We start from the raw sequence: 22,382 nt of genomic DNA on the forward strand, positions 1-22,382 counted from the left end.
TATATATATATATATATATATATATATATATATATATATATATAATGTAAGCATCTCATTTATGTGAATATTAATGTTGGTAAAGAAGGAACTAATTAAGTGTAGATTGAATAATTATCTCTTTTTTAAAAGAAATTTATATAACATAACAATTATTGATTATGAAGCTTTAACATTATCATTCTTAAAAATATATTTCACATATATATATATTGTCTGTCAACAGTATGTATAGAGGAATGATTTTGTATACATATTACATTATTATATGTTATATGTATGTTATTATTTTGAAGTGTGTCTTCATGTGTGACCTTAAATAACTACTCTTAATAAACCTTTTGGAACATATAATGCAATTGAATGGCTTTTCACTGGTGTATCAACTTGTGAGACTTAATCTGACTGTTGAAAGTGAATTCTGTATCACATATGTGATGCATATCTGGCTTTTCACCAGTATGTGTCAACATGTGAGTCTTTAAATTACACTTCTGGGTAAAAGTTTTTGGACATATCCTGCACTTGTGTGGCCTTTCACCAGTGTGTATTAACATGTGAGTCTTTAGACTACTACTCTGGGTAAAAGTTTTTTGACATATCCTGCACTTGTAAGGCTTTTCGCCAGTGTGTGTCAAGATGTGTGACTTTAGATTGCTCTTGACAGCAAATGCTTTTAGACACAACTGACACTTGTGTGGCTTGTCACCAGTGTGTGTCAACATGTGAGTCTTTAGAGTAGAATTCTTGGTAAAGGAATTGTGACATATCCTGCACTTGTAAGGCTTGTCACCAGTGTGTGTCAACATGTGAGTCTTTAAACTAGAATTTATGGTAAATGTTTTCTGACATATCCTACACTTGTATGGCCTATCACCTGTGTGTGTCAACATGTGCCTCTTTAAAGTACCAATACAAGTAAATACTTTAGAACAGATCTCACATATGTGTGCCCTTCCTTCAGTATGTGTCAACACGTGCATCTGTAAATGTATCTTTCCAGCAAAACCTTTAAAACACAATGCACATTGGAAATGTTTTTTCCGAGTATGTGTCAACATGTGAATTTTGAGTTTACTTAAATATAGAAAGTTTTTGGAGCAGAATTCACATTGGTGCTTCTTCTTAAGAGCATGCACCAATTTGATATGACTTGCAAGGTCAATTTTTCTCTTAAATACCTCCAAACAAACATCACATCTGAATTGCATCATTTTCTTAAGGTGCTTATGCATTACATGATCTTTGAGAAGGCCCTTTTGTTCAAATACCTTGTAGCAAATTTCACAAATATATCTTTGAGAGGCTGAAGCATCTTCCCCTGCATTAACTTGTTTTCGGTGTTCATCTGAAAGATTTGAAGGATAAGGTAAAGTATATACTCATTAAAAAATAAATACTTCTGATGAAAAAATTGTTTTCACCAGTTGGAATACACTAATTAATGCAAAATTATAATTATAGATATGCATGTTCACATTCAATCATATATGTGTACATGAATTTGCATACAATCGAATGTCTAGTCTTTTCCTGTAGAAATTCATCACTCTATGTATGCATTTTAGCAACATCAGCTGTGCTTAAATCCCAGGAACAAAGCATGTAATCAAATAATGCTGACCTGAATTGGGCTTTCTAGCAATTTTGATTTTACCTTCCTCATTGTCAAGTGCTTTCCTTTCAAGGCTCTTTTGAGCCAGAGAAACCCAAAGAAGTTACAGGGAGCTAAACTCAGCCTTTCACGCAATGTTTAGATCTTACTTGGGGAAAAACATAACATATTGAAAGTGAAAATGGTTGTTTTGGGTTATTTCATTTATAATTCCTAACTGATTATATTTAAAATCAGAATAATCAAGCAAACAAAGAAATGGCTTGAAAACACAGCAAGATTATTAAAAGATCTAGTCTGAGTAGCTTAATAAATAATATTAAATATGTTCGTAAATAATTGCAAATAAGAGATGACAATATTATCATCTTTTTGCAATTTATCATACTGTTTTAAATGGCCTTTAAGTTATTTTAAATAAAATTCTATAAAGTTAACTCAGTCTTTCCAAAATGCATTAATGGTACTGCAAGGGTTAATCAACAGTAGTTGTATTACACCAGAAAGTAGCAAAAGTGAAGTGACAGCAGAGTCCTTAGCTTTCCTTACCTTGTTCATGCAACACCTCCCCTTCCAGTCTTACTTCCATCTGAGGAATTTCAGTATCACAATCTTCCTTAATGTTTACTTCCTCCTCAGAGAGCATACTTATTTCTGCATCTTCCAAATTATCCTGCAAGATCAAAGAAAAAAAATTACAGATTTTCAGGATATCCATGAAAAATGTTTGAAAAACATGTTTTTTCTAAAATTAAGATGAAAAAAATGTTAACTCGCATACATTAAATTGTTAAAACAAATAATATTTTAGCTGATACCTCTTGAAAAAAATTTTTCTTCAAATAATTTACTTGCATTGGTTAGGATGATAGGATTAATGTATGCAGAGATAATCAGAGACTTGCTGTAAAGTTGTCACCCAGTTCTGTTGAGAAACACAAGACAAATAACTACATATGACTCTACAGGGTGAAAAACTCTTAAAACCCCTTGTTTTAAAAAAATTGATAAACAGAAATGCCCCTTGAGACTTAATTATTCTAAGGCCTCTGTTTAATGGAACAGATAATAAGAATCCATCAAACAAGGCTGTACACTTTGTAAACATGTAATAACTTCATATGCATTGTAATATTGTTTAGGTAATTACCAGTTAAGATGGATTATGGATGGACATAAATACCAAATAAATATTTTGGGACTGCTAACAAAACAAAATCCAGTGACATACTTTACATTAAGCCCCCCTTCATCTCTGAGTACTTTTACCTCTACTTGGTAAATGATTAGCCTTCTGTTTATCCTATCCATTCCTATTTTCTGCATTTTACTCTAGTTCATCCCAATTCAACCTAACAAACGAGCTTTTGAAATCAAGTAGTAGTATTCAGGGAAGGCAACCAACAGCCAAGGTTATTTGCACCATAGGGGATGGATGGGAAAGGTTGAAGGGTGGAGAGAAACTCAGCATTGGCATTAGCCAACTCATTATGAAAGGTGCCAAGGGGTATGCAGCTTAACGTCCCATCTGACGGATGCATACTCACTCAATTGCCCTCCACAAATCTCCTCAAGCTGGGATTGAGATACCTCTAAAAATATTCTACACTGCCAGGATTTGAACGCGGGCCCTCTGGGTAGGAAGCCAGTACATTAGTCCCCAAACCATCTCGATCCTCTTTTGAAATCAACAAAACAGATAAGTACATACTGATTTTAATATAAATTCTTCTCAATTAATGTTCGCATTAGTTGTTACTAAACTAGACTAAAAATCCTCTACATATTTTTTCCTTGACTATCCTTTTATCGACAAATCCAAAGAACCACTTTAGATGTGCAGTATTTCAAATTTATTGTTCCGTAGTCCTGATATGACCTTTACCTTGTTTGGAAAGGAATTAAAACTTATCATACAAACTTTTCTGGCCAGATTCCTTCCTCTACACTATTACAAATCAGTCCATATACTCTTCCTCCAAAATTTCCCAAAACCTTTTAGTAATTCTGCAAACATATTGTGTACCCCTACTGCCTTATTTAACTTAATCTGCTTTATAACCCTTCTATGTCCTCATTGAGTATGGCTAGACCTAGGCTATCTTCTTCACAGTCATCTTACCTTTCTGTGTATAAACTTTTTTTAAACAGTTTTACACAATATTCCTTTCAATTCTCTTAGATATTTTCTATGTCAGCTATAATCTTAGTCAACTCATCTCTAATTGCTAGCATACATCTTTCCTTCTTACTATCTGGTAGCGATTTAAACCTTGCTGAATAATACCCTAATTTTGTCCAGAATTATATATATCATATCCTTGTATAATCCTGAGAACCCTCATTCTATATGCTACCAAAAATTACCAGGAATTAATAGGCCACCACATTTAACCCATAGCCAATTCAAACCCTTCTTTGATGCAAAATTTGTACAACTTTCTGGAACATTGACACTCAATCCGAATTCCTTAGAGCATGACAATTCTCAAAGCCACAGTATACATTGCATTCCCTAAAGAATGAAAGCTTAGAAGCCATGAACTTTAAGCCTACAAACCACAACAAACCTCATCCATTTATTTCCTCTTCCAACTGACCCAACCAGTCTTCATCCAAAATTCTTTCAAATTTAAGGACAAATTATGTCTGCAAAACAAGGGAGATTCGAAAAGTAGGGTCCCTTATTTTTTTTCATGAAAAATGAAATTTATTCTCAATGTTGCAAACATCTTTGGAAAGGTTGAGCATTTAGCTATTTTTCTACATTGTCGTCTTGATAATCAATCACTTTTTGCATCCTTTTGGGCAGCTCTTAATACCAGAATCATACCTTTCTCCTGCTGCATCAGGAAGCCAACTGCTGACCGCTTCCCCAATATAAATTCATTGCCATTTAGTGAAAGAGTATGTTGAGAGTTGTAAAGACATCAAAAACATGCTAAAAAGTGCAGGTTGTTGTTAGATGCTAGGAAAATTTCCTAGATTAGAAGCCATCAGGGTGGCTGAAGTTGCCAGAATCAACGGTGGCCTTAACTGACAAGTTTGCCAACAATAGCCTGGAAATTATTCTTTATGCGATTGAAAAGGCCTTAATGAATACTTAATGAAAACTTTTCTGTGCAGAATATTGTGTCAAAGGTTCTTGGTTGCATCAACTTGTCTCATCAAAGGAGTGTGTTTACATCATGACAATACATATGAACATGGCTTCACATCAAATGACCAGCCTACTTCAACTGGTCATTTGATGTGAAGATAGATGAATGAAGGTTTCATGAATGAATTTGGCAGGAATATCATCAAATAACCTCTTTAAAGCCTGGACATTGCCCCCAGTGATAACCTCTTGTTTTCTGTTTTCCAAACATGCCTTTGAGGACAGAAGTTCAAGGTAGACGAGGAAGTGCAAGAAGCAGATGTCAGTTAACTAAATGTTGCGGAATGAGAAAGGTATGACTCAAGTATTTAAAAGTGGCTTACATAGATGAAAAATATGAGTGATTGTCAAGGTAACTCTAAATGCTTAGGCTTTCCTATGACATACAGAAATTTGAGAATAAATATGATATTCATTATAAAAAAATATAATATCTTACCTTCAAAATTTCCCTTGTAAAATGTGGTACAATAGACCCTTACAATAGAATTTTAACCCTTCAGTCTGAATGAAACAGACCAACAATCACCAGTAAATTTATTTCAACTGGGGCCACCTATCACAAACAAAATTCTTCATCCCTTTCTCATTCAGTCTGTGGCTTCTGTTCCTACAAGAACATTACCCTCCAATAAAAATAATGGGACCAGCTACTTGATTGTCTCAGAAAAAATGGGTACCCTGAAAAACTGCTGAATAATTAAATTCTCAAACCTTAACCTAATAAACTCCTCTCCTTCATCCAAACTGCCTGAAAAGTCCCAACCTGATAAACAGTTCTTTATCCAAAAACCATAAAATTAAATAACCTATGAACTTTTCTCAATTACTCATAAGATTCAGTGCACTAAAGTTTTATTGCTACATTGTCCCTCTATTTTAAATGCCCATAAAACTGGTGGGACATTTGCATCTTCAAGTCCACCTGCAAGTAGCCCCATCACTTCTAAGCACAGTCAGCAAATGCAACTGCACGTACTGCATTTTTTCAGACCCTATAACTTGCATCCTATCAAATTGCAACCCAACACCACCTGCAGCACAAAAAACATTATATTTGAATCTACAGTAACTTCTGTCTAGCCTATTACATAAGTCAATGAAACATAACCCTTTCCCTTTTCATCATATCCAATACTATTGGTTATGATTGGTTACAATGACCTTCCCAAATCCACCAACCAGGGCCCCTTTGAATAGTAGAATATCTACTTAGATGTTTTTTCCATCCCATATTAATTGTATCAGAACATTGCATCCAGCCCTATTAGCTGCAGAATAACAGAACACCTAAACAGCATCTCTACAAATCTGATTCACCCTTATAGTCTTTACATGGCACAAACTGCATTTCCTACTTTAAAACTGACAAATCACTACATTAACCTTTTTGAATACACCCCACCTTATTTGAATCACCTCCATGATCCTGACATCTCATTAAAGTCCTTACTTTGCAAAAGCTATGTATTTCCTGTTGTTGAAATTAAATCCTGCTTAAAAGGACACCATTAGAGGGATCTTTAAGTTTTATCAAAGAATTGTTCATTCAAATTCCTAATGACCTCCCCAAATCCACCTACCAGGGCACCTTCGAACCGTAGAACATCTGCTTAGAAGTTTTTTTCACCCCAAATAGAATTAAATCTATTTCAAGGCATTTTATCATGTATTACAAAAATTTAATTTTAAAAATTTAATTTTTAAAATTAATCCCAAGAATTTTTTCACAAACCTTGTACCTGCCATGCTACACAATAGTCATTACCTATCCTAACAGTTTACTTTGCTTCATAATCCTGGGCTCATCTCATCTCATCCTAAGAAATAAATCTCTACATTCAGCTAATTGAATACATGATTCATATCATAAGTGGCATTTTCATGCTTTTGCCATTTTATTTTAAAGGAGTTACATATATGGACCATCGCAAAAATGCTATAAGGCTAAAAATATGTCTTGCTCATAAAGACCTATACCATTAACTTGGATAAATACCGTTACATTTATGGCATGACAAATAAACATCTGTTCTTCTCAAGGTAGTCATGATTTGAAAAATTAAGCTTTAGTCAATATGGCATAAATGCTTCAATTTACCCCACCTCAAGTAAAGTCCCTTCCTGAATATGAACATTGTGGTCCACTTCCTCCTTGCTCGCTGGAATTACAATAATCTCTGGTTCTTCAACATCCATCTTTTCCCTTTTCACTGTGATCTGTACATAATTGTTAAAAAGGTTGAAAAATATCAAAAAAATTAGACTAGCAGTGTATAAATTGAAATTGAGTGCATGATCAACAATTTCTATTAAATGATAATGATTGCGATGCATGCAATTTTAAATTAAACAGCAAGGCTTTCATGCTAATACATTATGATTATGACATAACAGATTTCCAATTAAACATGTGGGCAGACACATACATACACATAGCTAGAAGAGCATCACAGCAAAAACAAATTAATAAGATAAATAATTGTAAAATCCAAAAACAGATGACCTGTTTGCCAATTTTAATATATAGGGAGTAGAATTATTTTAAGATGTGGATGAATAAAAATGAATTATATAATGTTATAATTGGACATACATGAAGAGAAACTTAAAATCTAAGACATTCCACAATGACTAAATGCAAATTCTTCTTTAATCAGGAATATTCAAAATTGTATGTTTTGACCATATGACCCTATAACTTATACGTTTTAAAAATTAAATGCTAGTCATTTTCTTGGCAAATTGTTTCCAAGGTTAAATAAAAAACTAACATTGAGTATATGTTTACATAAATGAAATATTTCTGCATATAAGTACATCTGTTAAAAACTAATACATTAATGAATCTGACAGAGTGGTAAACATACCAAAAACATAGGAATAACTTTGGCAATGCATTGTAAAAAACTGTATCGAAAATTAATTATTTTTAAAATGTATACAAAATGAATGTTAAGATATGATGATGAAAACCACGAAAATTGTAATCAGAATAAAGCGTGTAATGGAAAGTCAGACAAAGTAATCTTACCCATGCTCTTATAATAAAGTATAAGTGTAAGTATACAATTTTTTACCTTTCTGCATATCTAATGCATACAATATACGCAATTTTTAAGTCAATGCCCGTATTTGTCATTTTGTCATTAGACATTTGTACTTTAGAGCGGAAATTCATTTAATAGAAACACGTTTATTAATGAATATACCTTACTTTCCCTAATGCATATTGTTATAACGAACATTGCTCAGATTATTATACAATAAAAACATACGTTGAACAAAACTCACCTTGGAAGAACTAATATTTCTCTCTTCGTGTTTGTTTTCCGCTTGCCTCTCCAACATAAGACTGTTTTCATAGCATTGCTGCTTAAACATATAGAAATCGGTCAGTATTTTAAAGCACTGATAGCAAATAAACCACGGGTGGCTTCCATCCCTCACTACCTACGAAAACAAGATTATCAAGCTTATAAACCCCAAACATCTTCTCTCCAAAGAACTCTAATTATTAACATGGTAATGCAAAGGCATTTTTTGACATAAAACCGGGAACAACCAAAAACTTTGCGGTAAAATTGCGATAAAAGCGTCATGGTGAAAACGTAAACATGTAATTGATTGGCCTACTTTCAATTCCAATAACTCTTCTATTGCTTCCCGCACCAACTGCTCAGCATCGTCGTTTTCACTAAAAATATTTGTCAACCGACCACCACGGCCAAGACATAATCTACACCTTAAACTTTCTTGTCGAGCCATCTTCGTAGCACTTAAGACTATCAATATTAAAAACTCGTTAGCAATAGATTCCAAAATGGCCGACTATATATCGCTGGGTCGTTCGTTCTGAATCGATAACTAAGCGCGAGGCGGAGAGTCGATCTGGTTATATTTTGGCTCCAAGTGATGACAAAATTCAAATTAATTTCCGCATCTTAAAATTATTTAAACTCTTAGTTAATTGAGTACTTTACTTTCTTACATTCATCAACCGACCGCGAATTTTTAATTGTAATCTGCAGAGTTTAATTCCGGCTTTATCGCCCATCTTTATCGTTTGCAAGTTCTACCAATGATTTACGGAAGAACCTAACGCTAATTATATGACAACAACGTTCACAATTTACTTGAATTAGCCTAAAAAATTACTAAAACAACTCTATTTAACAACATAACTTCCCAACATGAAACTTGCGTTTCGCTCTCAATCTGTTCATTTTATTTACGTTGTGTAGTGAAAATTGCATAAGCTTATTTTGAGATCTTAATTATCCGACTAACCATAACAAACAACGTTTACTATTAACTTGACAACAATTCACATCATGAGAAAAAGATTCAGTTGGTCAAAGTCCCGTTCCCACGGGTCGATGAATTATTTGGATGTTTATTCACGAAGCAACTGAATGAGAAATCGGGTACATGGAACTTGTAATATTTTGAATACACTCTATGTCTATTGCGCCCAATAACTTTCGCTTATATGGATGGTTATTCTTACATTTGGTAATCGCATGCAAAACCTATATGAATCTATTGATCCGGATCTTCAAAATGAATGATCGGAACTTATTAGAACTTTTTGGTTTTTTCGAATTGTATACGATATCAAAGAATGCCCGTCATCCCTCATCAACTAATAAAATTATATAAAATGGAATTATTTTTCCTCCCTGTAAATACTAGATTACATTGAAATACACCGACATGTTTGCGATCGGATTAAGATCCTTTATTTCCATAAAAATTAATACCATTGTAATTCAAGTGAACCTCTCAAATGAGAATGACAGATGAGGAACGGAATGCAAGGGTCCAGCTGTCGAGTTGTTTACCTTGATGTTTCGGCAGTTTTATTAAATTTTAAGTCTTTTTCAAGGTAACTGTGCCATATTGCATTATTGATGTAAGTGAGATTGTTCAGTATATCATTCAGAGTAGTCTAAAACTTTCATAATGTGCGATAAAGCCGAATTTGAAGTGTGCAGATTGTGTTTAAACAGTCCTGGACTGTAAATCAAAATTTTCGGCGAGAATAGTGAATTACAAATCATGCTGGAAAAGACTATAGAATATTTATAGATTTCAAAGTAAGTTAAGTTGTCTGTGTTTAGTGCTTAGATTATTATGTGTGCAAAAAATCTTATATGAGATAGAATGTCGTTTGTATGTCCCGTACACTGTTGTGTAAAAGAAAGAAGGTGATATTAAGGCCAGAGGATTTAGTGCGTTCTTTGGTGAATATCTGTTTATGAAATTTTATTGAAATCCAATCTGTGATATATTCCCTAGATACTATTTCCACCCACCTTCGTATAAACAAAGGTAGGTGTTCGTTATTATGGCAGTTCGATTAGATTTTTCCATAAGATCAAGATAATAATAGTATAATGGCTCTACGTAATAATCTTAAGATATTCTACCTCCCAGATTTTCCTATGCCCCTAGTTGATAACTATTACAGCAGTTCATCAAGTGAGACTGATTTCATGAATATGACAAAATGATATTCGCCTACGAACGCACGTATATTACATAAATATGTATGATCATAACCGAATATATTTAAATAAATTTACCTCAGGTTAATGAAATGAATAATATTAGCATGAAGTCATTAATCTATGTTGGAATATAGGTCAACATTTATCGAATTTCAGAAACGGGGACGTCAAATATCGAATAATTAATTTGACGTGCACTCAGAAAGAAACCGAATGAAAAAACGGCACAGTAGAATTTATAATATATTTGCATTACCCTAGGAATACGACGGCTGATAGATGCCTATATTATTGCTTAATCCATGAATGTTTTCTTCGTAGACAATGCTTATTGTAAATCTGTTGACACGGATCTTTGAAATGAAACAACGGAACAGCAATGTTTTCATTCATTTATTTCAATGCCTATTCAAATGATTTCATTGATACTACAAAAGGTCATAAATATCTTATGAAAGGCCGGTTCCGATTATCCCTGACTCAGCCTTGAATTAAATCTGAGTAATCGCGAGGAAGGTTTTCATATGTGTGATCTGGATTAAGATCCTCTCTTTTTGCACCAACCCATTCCTTTTCCATTCGAAACAAATGAAGAATTAAATGCAAGTGACCAGCAGACGTGTGACGTATTCTGTGTGTTATTGCTATATTTAAAACTTTAAATGCTCTGTGAAGTAATGTGTGAAAAATGGCCGCGTACTTCTATAGTTGGTTTTTAGTTCAACTCTTCTGTAGACTTGAAAACGATCAGACTCTCCGATATAGCGGTACTTAAAGTTTGCAGACTGTGTTGTAGTTGTCGTGACGTGTTTATCGATGTTTTGGCGAGAAGACTAATTTACAATTCATGCTTGAAAAGAAAAAAGAGAATTTAGTAGATTATAAAGTAAGTTCAGAAGTCTATTTCGCTAGCTCTTTTAATTGTGTGTTTGAGCAATTTCCCAGATCTTTCGAATGAATGAACGGAACATTTACGAAGAAATTAATTTTTGTTGTTTTACACTTTATATCAAAGAATGCCTGTCATACTTCATCGCCTAATAAACATGTATAAAAGGGTTGAATTTTTTCATTTAACTAATTACTAGATTACATTGAAATAGCCCCAAATATTTGGGATCGGACTAAGATCAATTATTTCAATCCATAATATCACTTTTCAAATGAGTGTAACAAATGAAAACGAAATGCAAATGCCCTGCTATAATGTTGTTTACTAGGTTTTTTTCGGCTGTGTTAATAACTTTTAATACTAGTTCAATACATTTTGACAGATTGCTTTTTTCTCTGAAGTTAGATTGTCCAGTAAATCATTCGGCGTATCATTGATCAACTGATCCGGTCTGTTGATCAATGTTTTCGGCTAGAATAGTAAATTCCAAATAAATTTAGAAAATACGATAGAGGATTTAATAGATGCCAAAGTAGGTTGTCTTGCTAAGTGGTTTAAAAATTTTGTTTGTTAGATATCTTAATGAATTGGTATTAGTTTTTTATGTATTCCGTACATTGTTGTCTAAATGTATATATAAGTTTAGGCGAGAGGAGTTACGTGCAATCTGGTGTTAATACATGTTAATGGCATAGTCTATTAGGTTGTGGAGGATGCATATTATCCCTGGTTGGTGTGCTCTGCCAGCATGGAGAAGCTTACGGGACTCCGGCTGCCTAAGCGTCGATGTGCCAAGTGTTTTGTGTTTTTCTATAATGGTATCCAAGAGGGGAAGCTATCCTTCAAGGAAATACGTAATAACCAATCGAGAAGAGGTCAGTTTTATCTAATAATATGAGCAATATCAATGACGAAGACAAATTTGGCTAAAAATTAATATTTCCTTACATGTTCCTTGATTAAATGTAGAAAAACCATTTTATCTTCTCTCCGATCGAAGGCAGTCATTTGAAATGTCATCGAAAATATCACTTTTTCCAGATGAAATAATGTTAAAATTGAAATTTGAATTTTAGTTTATCAAGATAGATGGTTTTGTTTTTTTCAAAAGTGTAGATGATGCAGTTTCATTGACTTTGCAACTGCAATGACATAAAAACACATGCACATAGCAAAAAAGAGAAAAAATTGCCTTTTTCGGTGAATAATATCGTCAGCCCTTCTTACTCTTTGAAGGAGTTTTAATCATATTGTTTCTTCATTGTTTATTGTTTTCATATTTATTAAGTCAAATAATAATATCAAGCCGATGACATTGGACAAATAAAAATCAGTCTGTCTTCCTTTTTAGGGCACCAATGTCACCCATATACTCTTTATACTTTCCATATTCTCACACCATATCTTCACAATGGTTCTTTTTTCTAAAAATGATTTACCTCCTTTTTATTTAACTAATTACATAGGCTGCTGTTGTGTTTCTTTGTCAAGATTAATAAAATGCAACAGATTTCTTTTTTGGTGTCCTTACCAAAACTTACATTGAAATTATAGTCCACCATGCAATGATTTGTAATATCATTTATGAATAGTTGATGTCAGCAATTTAATTGCCTTGTTAAAATTGCCTTGGTAAAATTTTTACTTTTTTTGCAAGATGAGTTAGTCCCACATGATTCTCATTAGAAATATATGAAAGAGTATTGAAATAAGGATTTATTGCCCTGATACTCTTATTTTCAAATTTGGACCATAGGATTTTAATGAATTATGGCATTTTAATGCTTTGCTATACATTCCTGTTGAAACCCAAATATTTGGGATCGGACTAAGATCATTTATTTCAATCCATAAAATCACTTCTCTAATGAGTGTAACAGATAACAAATGAAAGGCGAATGCCCTGCGTTTACTTAGTTTTTTCGCCTGTGTTCATAACTATTAATACTAGTTCAATAAATGCTAACATATTGTATTATTCCTCTAAGGTTAGATTATCACATAAATCATTCGGCATACTCTAAAACCTTCATAACATGCGATAAACACGAATATGAAGTATTCAGATTGTGCTTAAACAGTCGTGGTCTGTTGATCAATGTTTTCGGCGACAATATTAAATTACAAATCGTGCTGGAACATACGTTAGAGGATCTAATAGATGCCAAAGTAGGTTCAGTTGTCTGGTTTTGGTGTTTCAAAAATTTTGTTTATAAGATATATTAAATGAATTGGTATTAGTTTTATATTCTCTGAACACTGTTGTCTAAACGTAAATCGAAGTTTAGGTGAGAGGAGTAACGTGCATTCTATTGTTAATACATGGTTGTGGCACATTCTATTTGGCTGTGTAGGGTGCAAATTATCCCTTTAACTATTTAATGATTTCAACAGTAGATAAGCCAAAGTTATCCAAACAGACATGAGCCAAAGTATCAGTCAACCATCTGCATTCTAATGTCTTCCATAAGTCTTCTCCCAGGCACTGTTTGTCCCGGAAGAAATTGAATGTTCAATGGTGGCCATGTGTTCATGAATAGGTATTCACTTAATATCTATTTACAATTACATGTGCCTTCCAAAGTTGCATTAATTTATTCCCCAGATAGAAGTTGAACAGAAGTTAAGATTGAGTTAATTAATAACTAATATAAACACCTGGGTATTTGAAGAATCAATTAGTCATTATATGTTTAAATTGAGGGTATAAGGATGAGAGAGATATTAAAATGGAGATATTGTAGTATTTATCAAAGGAACTGGGGCTTTTTTTTAGGATTGGAAGTATCCCAATCGGAAGAATTTTAAGAGTGAGTCTTGAGGTAATTATTGATTCTAATATTAAGGGTTGTGGTAAGTTGTACAATATAGAAGGTAGGGAATTGTTGGCACTTCAGACAGTGAACCTCATCATATAACAAGCCTTTAATAATTTTAGTGACTGGATCATTCAGCTTTGATTTCATGTCGATCAGAGACATAATCTTTGAAATGTGGGTTTTGAGAAGGTAAAGTGGACAGAAAGGAAAACAAATGAGTAATTTGTACTGGTAGATTGAGATGAAACTGCTGCCAAACATCTTAAGGAGGAAGAAATGATGAAGTCAGAGTTTTGGTCTATCTGATGGTTCAGCCCAAAGCGCCTATAAAATGGCATGGTTTTCACACTAAACTCTAACAAAGAAACTGCCTTAATACCAAAATGAACAATCAAAAAAGTGATTAAAATTTTATTCAAAGGAATTGAAATGGCATTTATAAATTGCCAACTGAAACACAATATTTGCATTTTGATTTTACATATACTTGATACATATCAACTGATGGTTCATAATTACTCAAAAGGAAACACTGAGGGCAGTGAAAAGGCTTTGCTGATGAAAAAGTATACCCACAACAGTGATGAGACCATCTTATCTTGTTCCAGCAACTGATCCTTTCCTGGGCATCCTTCATCCCATCCGAAATTTAGTTATACACTTATCCTTAATTTCCAATTCTTAATTTAAAGACAAGCAGAATCCTCCATTATTCGAAGGGTCCTGCAAGATCAAAGAAAAGCATTACATCTGCAAAGATGGTTTCATAACTCCATAGTTATAACGACTGATAGAATTGTTTACGTTCTCCTAATCACTAATGCAAACTGAGGTATATAAACTGCAGTCATTAATGGTCACAATAACTCAAGTGAGGTGATAGGATAACAAAATAGAAAGTGCAAATACATTTTAAGAGGGAAGATAATAAAAATTCAAATGGCTAAGTTCAACTGTGAACAATACCAATTTCAAAGCACAGAGTGCTAACTATGCAAACAACATGAATATGAACACTCACCAAATTCTCTGCTTCATCATTGCTGGACCAGTCACCTTGAATTGATTTGAGCATTGGCAATTCTTCATCCTTTACAGGAGCAACAGAGCAACCACTAGAAGTGTGAACCTCCTCTTTGACCAGGATCACATCATCTCAGACATTCACAGTCTTATTCTTTACAGCATCACTGGCAATTGCATCATCAGCTATCTATTTTCAATCTCACCAGACAACTGAGACAGCATAAAAATGGCAGACATTATGCACTTTAATAATGGCAGATGATAAAAATTTCAAAAAAAAATTATCACATTGACATATCTTTTGAGCTTGAGAAAACTGAGCAGCTGTAGAAAACCTAATTAATATCAGAGACTTCAATAATTAACTTTGGGAAACAATATTTTTTTAAAACTTCAATTCATTGTTGCTGAATTCTTTGAACTAAATCTGGACTTATTGTCACTAATAGCGACCATGAAATTTCTTCATGTGGCCACTTTATAACTGTCATTTATCCCACATGCTTTTATTTGATGCATATGATTAACAGATGCCACAGGGTGTGGACCTCATTGTTGTCCTCTGGTGGGGTGATCCATGTGGCCGGGCTTGCCGAGCAGTGCCAATAACTTCTTCTTTAGTGCCATCATTGGTGCTGTTGGTAGTGGTGTTACCAGTCTTGCTGACTTACCGGGCTGGATTTGCGATTGCCTAATGATCTGCATCTCTTGAGATAAGGCCTGAAATTGTGTCTGCAGGGCTAGAGCCAATGCAGGTGGATCCTGCTCCCCCATGCTCAGCTTTGGTGACTTGTTCCTTGGTTCAGGAGATGGCAGAGACATGCTTGGCTGTGGATGGGATATGTGTCCAACTTCTGGATCCTTTGCTTGTTGCCAGATGTGTCTCGGACTGAAGATGGGTGAGGTCAATTGGTTTGACATGTGCATGGTGGGGTAACACCAACTAACAATAGAGAGATCTGAAGGCACTCTTCCTTTGTGAACCTTTTTGACTGACAAACCAACTCAGGCCTTGTCTCACCTATATATCCACCTGGCTCCCAAATCTGAAGCTAAGTATACCAGATTCAGTATCCCCCATTATAATCACTGAGCATCAGGGAGCAGGAGCCACCCGCATGGGCTCTAGCCCTGCAGACACTATTTCAGGCCTTATCTGGATATTTGGAGGCTATTGGGGGCCAGTTCCTTTCTCTGCTCCGGTTACGGTTTCCAATGAAGACCTGGTACCCAAAAATCACTTTAGCTTTAATGGAAATGCAGGTGTACAGAACACCTTGCCTGGGACTCGAACCCAGGACCCTCTGGTGAGCAGTTCAATGCTCTACCAACTGGACTACAGCAACCCACACATACATACATAAATATATATATATATATTTATGTGTATTTTCATATATATATTTATAAGAAAGTAGTTATTGGGGAAAGAATGAAGAGTTTGGGTAGGGGAGTTGTGAGGGGAGAAGATCTATGTGTGGAATAGGAAATTGACAAGGTGGTAGGAGGATATTTAAGTGATGACTTAAAATGGGCATGATAAAATCTTGGAGGTTTAAATGACTGGAGCACCCAATTATGTGGCATCTCATGCTTGTAAGTTTATGCATGTGTTAGTATGTCTGCATGAGTGTGCATTATTGTTTGTGTGTGCTAGTATTACGGTAAGTGTGTTTTTCTCCGCATAGGTGAATGTTTTCGATAGGGTTTTGTTGTGCATATACTACCTTGATCAAAAAGTTCCCGGAATAACCACCGTGTGGCGCTCCCATCGTTCCGATTTGAGTTCTGTTTTTTTTGTTAAATAGGTACATCTGTTGTTGATATTCCCTTTAAATCTTAGTGTCATAACTTGACATTTGCAAAAGTTACGGTCGGTTTTCGGTATGTCCATCAGTGCTTCCTGCGATTTTTCCATTACTTCCTCTCGGCTGCTAAAACGCGTTCCTCGTAATGGTTTTTTAACTCGATTGAACAGAAAGAAGTCACAGGGAGCCAAATCAGGTGAATTCGGTGGCTGTTGGATGGTATTTGTTGCATTTTTCGTCAAAAAATTACGAATAATGATAGCACTGTGCGACGGTGCGTTATCATGGTGCAAAATCCACGAGTTTTCTGCCCACATTTCTGGTCTCTTTCGGCGAATTGCTTCACGCAAACGTCTCATAACGCCCAAATAATACTCTTTGTTTACTGTCTGGCCTTCTGGCAAAAATTCATGATGCACTACACCGTTGTAATCCATGAAAACCGTCAGCATTGCCTTCTTTTTTGACTGAAAACGACGTGGTTTTTTGGTCTCGGCTCATTTGGTGAACGCCATTCACTTGCCTGATGTCTGGATTGCGTGTCGTACTCATAAACCCACGTCTCGTCTCCAGTAATGATCCTTTTGATGAATGTGGGATCGGATTCAGCCTCGCAAATCATGTCTTTTGCGACGTCAACACGGTCTCTTTTTTGCATGAAATTGAGGTCTTTTGGAACCAACTTTGCTGCTACACGACGGATACCCAAATCATTAACCGCAATGTCTTGGGCGGATCCATAGGCAATGTTCAAGTCCTCCGCTATTTCTCTGATGGTTAATTTGCGGTTATTGACCAACATTTCTTTTACTTTATCAATTTTTTCACGAACTTTCGATGTCGATGGTCTGCCACTGCGTTCATCATCTTCGATTGACTCACGACCACTTCTGAACCGCTCGTGCCACTGGTAAACGACCGTTTTTTTAGAGAATCGTTGCCGAAACACTTTTCCAACATTTCCAACGTCCGTGCGCCACTAAATCCGTTTTTTACGCAAAATTTAATACAAGTTCGTTGTTGCAAATTTAAATCCATTTCTGAAATTGTAAAAAATCGCCAACACACACAGAGATAGATGTACTCTTGGCTACGTAACTTTTGCAAATGTCAAGTTATGACACTAAGATTTTAAGGGAATATCAACAACAGATGTACCAATTTAACAAAAAAAAACAGAACTCAAATCGGAACGATGGGAGCGCCACACGGTAGTTATTCCGGGAACTTTTTGATCAAGGTAGTATACTGTGCATATATAGTATGTATATAATCGCATTTGTTACTGTATTTTTGATAATAATTATATGTGTTAGTATTTCCCATCTACCCTGAAATTTTTAAGTATATCACTCTGTTTGAAATGTTGTTAACTTGGAGAGGGCAATTTTGCACAAAACTTTTCAATTACTATTTCTTCAATTTTAAAATAGTATGTACGATATCTCTAAGGATTCTCTTTTACACCTACTTCATTTAGTCAAGACTTCACTCTAGATGAGAATGATTATATTAAATGCTGTCCAGGCTGGCAATACAACTGATCTGAAACAATTGCTTGCCGAAACCGACTCAAGTCCATATTTTAATGACTGGTGGTGTTGACATAACATAAAAGGTAACACAATTCATGTAAAATGAGGATATAAAATCACTATTGCCATTTTTTAAGGGAGAAATTGTACACAAAACTCTAATTGCTATTTATATTACATCAAAATTGTATGTATACTGTCAGTAAGGCTCTTAAATCACAGTTACCTTGTTTGATGAACACTTCTATCTTAAAAAGAATTAAAATGGTAATTGAAGACCCCTATCATATGATTTTTCCCAGTTGTATTATTTTCAAAAGATATTTGTTTAAAGCTGGTTACACCTATCAACTCAAATTAATTTTATTAATCTATGAAGGCAGCAATGCATTTTCAATGAGATGGCCCCCAAGTGTATAATTTGAACATTCCGAAAATATTTATGATATATTTGCATTACCCACAACCCCTGTAAAGAGTTATTCTATCATAAGTTTGCGAACTTTAAAATTATTTCATTGGTCACATTTTTAAAAGTTTTTTTGCTCCTCAGTTTTTTCTAGGAAGCTATTTGAATCTGTTGAGATGTATGTTTAATTCAATAAAAAAGAGTAGGCTGATAACTAATGCAGATATGCTAGTAGAACACAAAAAATATTAATCATCCGAAACATTTCTGGTGATATATCTCCTCATCACCCATTTGCAGGTAAAAGACAATTCATTCATTCGGCATATTTTAAGAAATGGAAGTATTTGGACCAGTTTTAATGCATTAGAAACACAAGTTCAACAAGGCGCTGTTATGGAATTTAAGTGATGTATATAATTTCTTCATTAGGGATGATCTGTTATTTCAATGGGATTGCAGGAATACGGCTGCTTTAATGAGGAAAAACCTCATTAAGATAAAGAATTTCCTAAGAATATGTAATGGAATGATACAATTGGGTAAGGTGAAATGTTCTGTACCTGGCCCATAGTTGGTATTCCAAACCAAGAAAAATTTAGGGTTTCTGTCTGGACACATATGTCCTTAGATCGGTTTCAACTAAATCTCACAAGTAGTTTCTTTAAACATATTGTTGCAGTACATGGATAATATATTTCCTGTTGAAATGAATAAACTTAAATTTCTTACAGCCCTAGAATTCTTTAATATGGATGCATTGCTACCTGAGGAAATTAATCTAAAGGTAACTGAATGTAAAGGGCTCTACTCCTTCAATATGAAGCATTAAAAAGTAGGAAGCATGATTGGAAGAATTAAAACATGATCTTATACCCCTTGGAAATAATCCACTCGAAGGATGGCCATAAGGTGAAGCAATACATAAAACATCAAATGGCCATGTTTTTATTATAAGAAAAGGTGCAAAATGACTTTTACAAGGAATTAGGGATTGGTTATCTCTGGGCAAGGAGAGTGCTGCATTTGCCGAAAGCCATTTACAAGAAAATGTCCAAACAAATTTAGCAGCAATGTTTCAACAATTCAAGAGGAAATTGACCCATTTTTTGCTACGAATTTTCGCAAAATAAGGGATATGGCTCCCAAGTCTACCACTAGTAAGAAACAAAACATTCATCAAAGCATTGAATGAAAACCAGTTTTAGTGCCAAAGATACCCAAGTAGTAAAATCTGGTTTGGCAAAGCACATTTATATCCAATCCCAATTTGGAACCCAAAATTTTGAATGTCTAGATATGTGAACCTTCTACGTAGTCCCCCTATTTCCATCAAGAGATGGTACTCACGACAGAAATACTACAATGTCACTTTATCCTGAAGGCAACTTCCACAGAAGGTAACAGTGTTCCAATGCCTATTTTTGTGCAGAGCCAGATCCTTCAAAGTCCTAACATCCCAACCCACTTTCATTATGATGAAGTCAGTTATACAATCCCCAGAGTTGCACAGAAAACTGGGGAATGCAATTGCAGTGTTCTATTCTGGACATACAATAGAACTTACGTAGCCTTAATACACCTTAATTTCTTCCAAACTAAATGCTGTGTGATTAAAGATGGATATCAGCTAAGTGCAAAACATTTTTGTTGCAATATTTCAACTGAATCAAGACGAAGCAAATCTATTTTGTGCTACAATTTAATGAAATTAATGAGGCATTGGTCCAGCACAAAATGCATCAAAACAGCAGATAAAGCATGTTTTGGAAGCCTGTGGTTTAGCAGTAAAGAAACCAAAGTCAAATGCTCCTAGTTTGGCAAAGGGAATTTATATCAAAACCCAGTTATTCAAACCCTTATTATGAATAACTTCTATAATATTCTCCACAAGCCACTTTTCTCCACTAAGCAGCAGAAGTTTCAGGAGAAATATAGGGTAATCTAGCTCAAAATTTCTGGATAGGTGAAATTTCCCATAGAGCCCCGCTATTTCCAGCTCTTCCATAAATACAGGGTGTTCCAGACTGAAATACCTCAACTTCTCATTACTCTGAATGAAACTTCAGCAGAATGTAACTGGGTTTTAATCACTATTTTTGTGCATTACCAGGTACTCCAAACTCTCAAACTCAAAACATGATGTCTGCAATGCAATCCCCAAGATCATCCACCAGGGAATACCTTCACAGCATTCCAGTATTAACATAGGGGCATTTATGTAAATATACCTTTACTTCTTCCTAACCAAATGCTGTGTGATATAGACTGATGCCTTGTTTTATCTTACTTTCATAGGCATCATGGAAAAATTCATTCTTCACCAATAAACATTTGTCAACAAACCATGCCCAACTTTGCATATTTTTTCTTCAGCAACAGTCTAAACATCTAAACCCTGCCCACCTTAGGCTTTCCACACTTACTGATAAAGCCAAAGAGAAACATATACACTCCAATGTCCTGTGAACAATACAATTTCTTTTTTCTCTTGCACAACCAACTTTGCATTATATTCATCTTATCATCTTATTCTTCAAGAAAATTGAAACCAGGTATATATCCAAGGAAAAAGGCATGATGCAAGTGTTTTGCCTTTTAATACAAACTGAACAGATTAGATTGCACAGAAATTAACTTATTAACAATAATCGTAGCATGATTGATGGACAAATGGGTGAAATAGTTTACACATGTCCATGGAAGCCTTATAATTGATTCATGTTTAGCAGATCAAAAAATTTAAAAATTGATAGGAATCATTGTTTGAGTTAATGATGAATTAGAAGATTAACATGTAAAAAATTATGAAATTTTAATTCTTACAGGTTGAAAATTTTTCTGTTTAAATTTGTTATCAAGATGTACATAATCATCCAGAGATTTTCAGCTTAATCAGAAATTATTTTTTATTTAAAAAATTACATAAAACATGACAATGTCACTGTTAAAGAGTTTATGTTTTACAATTGGTTTCTTCAGAGTGTAAGGGAATATTTGGGAAGAGTTAAGGAATAACAAATAATCCTCAGCAGTCTAATGCACTTCAATTTTATGTAGCCTAAGCACTCTTTTGTTCACAATGCTCCAGGTAGTAAATGATTATTGACATAACTTACATTTTTATGATCATTTTGCAGAGTGTGTCATCATGTGCGATATAAGATGACCACGCTGAACGAATGCCTTTGAACACATGTTGCACATGTGTGTCTTTTCCCCAGTGTGTGTCAACATGTGCCTCTTTAGTTGACTACTCTGAATGAATGCTTTTAAACACAGGCTGCACGTGTGTGGCTTTTCACCAGTATGTGTCTTTATGTGTGACTTAAGGTCACTACTCCAGATGAATGCTTTTGAACAGATGTTGCACTTGTGTGGCCTTTCACCAGTGTGTGTCAGTATGTGCCTCTGTTCATTACTTCTACAAGCAAAGGCTTTTGAACAAAAGTCACAATTGTATGGCTTTTCACCAGTGTGTGTAACTTTAGATTACCTCTGTAAGTGAATGCTTTTGCACAGACTTTGCATTGGTGTGGTTTTTCACCAGTGTGTATCATCATGTGTGACTTAGATGACTATGCCTTTTGAATGATTTTGAACAC

The 22,382-nt window shown here is 34.6% G+C and overlaps 1 protein-coding gene across 1 annotated transcript in view; it reads right to left on the reverse strand.

Moving 5' to 3' along the window:
- Positions 1–226: 226 nt before the first annotated feature.
- LOC139701278 (zinc finger protein 726-like) overlaps positions 227–22,382 on the reverse strand; it is a 30,161-nt gene continuing 8,005 nt past the window's right edge. Inside the window, exons 3-6 of the mRNA XM_071599755.1 lie at positions 21,958–22,130; positions 11,026–11,121; positions 6,882–6,995; positions 227–1,169 (exon numbers count right to left, since the gene is read on the reverse strand). Of these exons, the coding sequence (XP_071455856.1) occupies positions 372–1,169; positions 6,882–6,995; positions 11,026–11,121; positions 21,958–22,130 (1,181 nt within the window). The 3' untranslated portion in view covers positions 227–371. The remainder of the gene's footprint in view (positions 1,170–6,881; positions 6,996–11,025; positions 11,122–21,957; positions 22,131–22,382) is intronic.

Source organism: Hetaerina americana, unplaced genomic scaffold (assembly GCF_022747635.1).
Source record: "Hetaerina americana unplaced genomic scaffold, ioHetAmer1.1.p SCAF_111, whole genome shotgun sequence".
Lineage (NCBI taxonomy): Eukaryota > Metazoa > Arthropoda > Insecta > Odonata > Calopterygidae > Hetaerina > Hetaerina americana.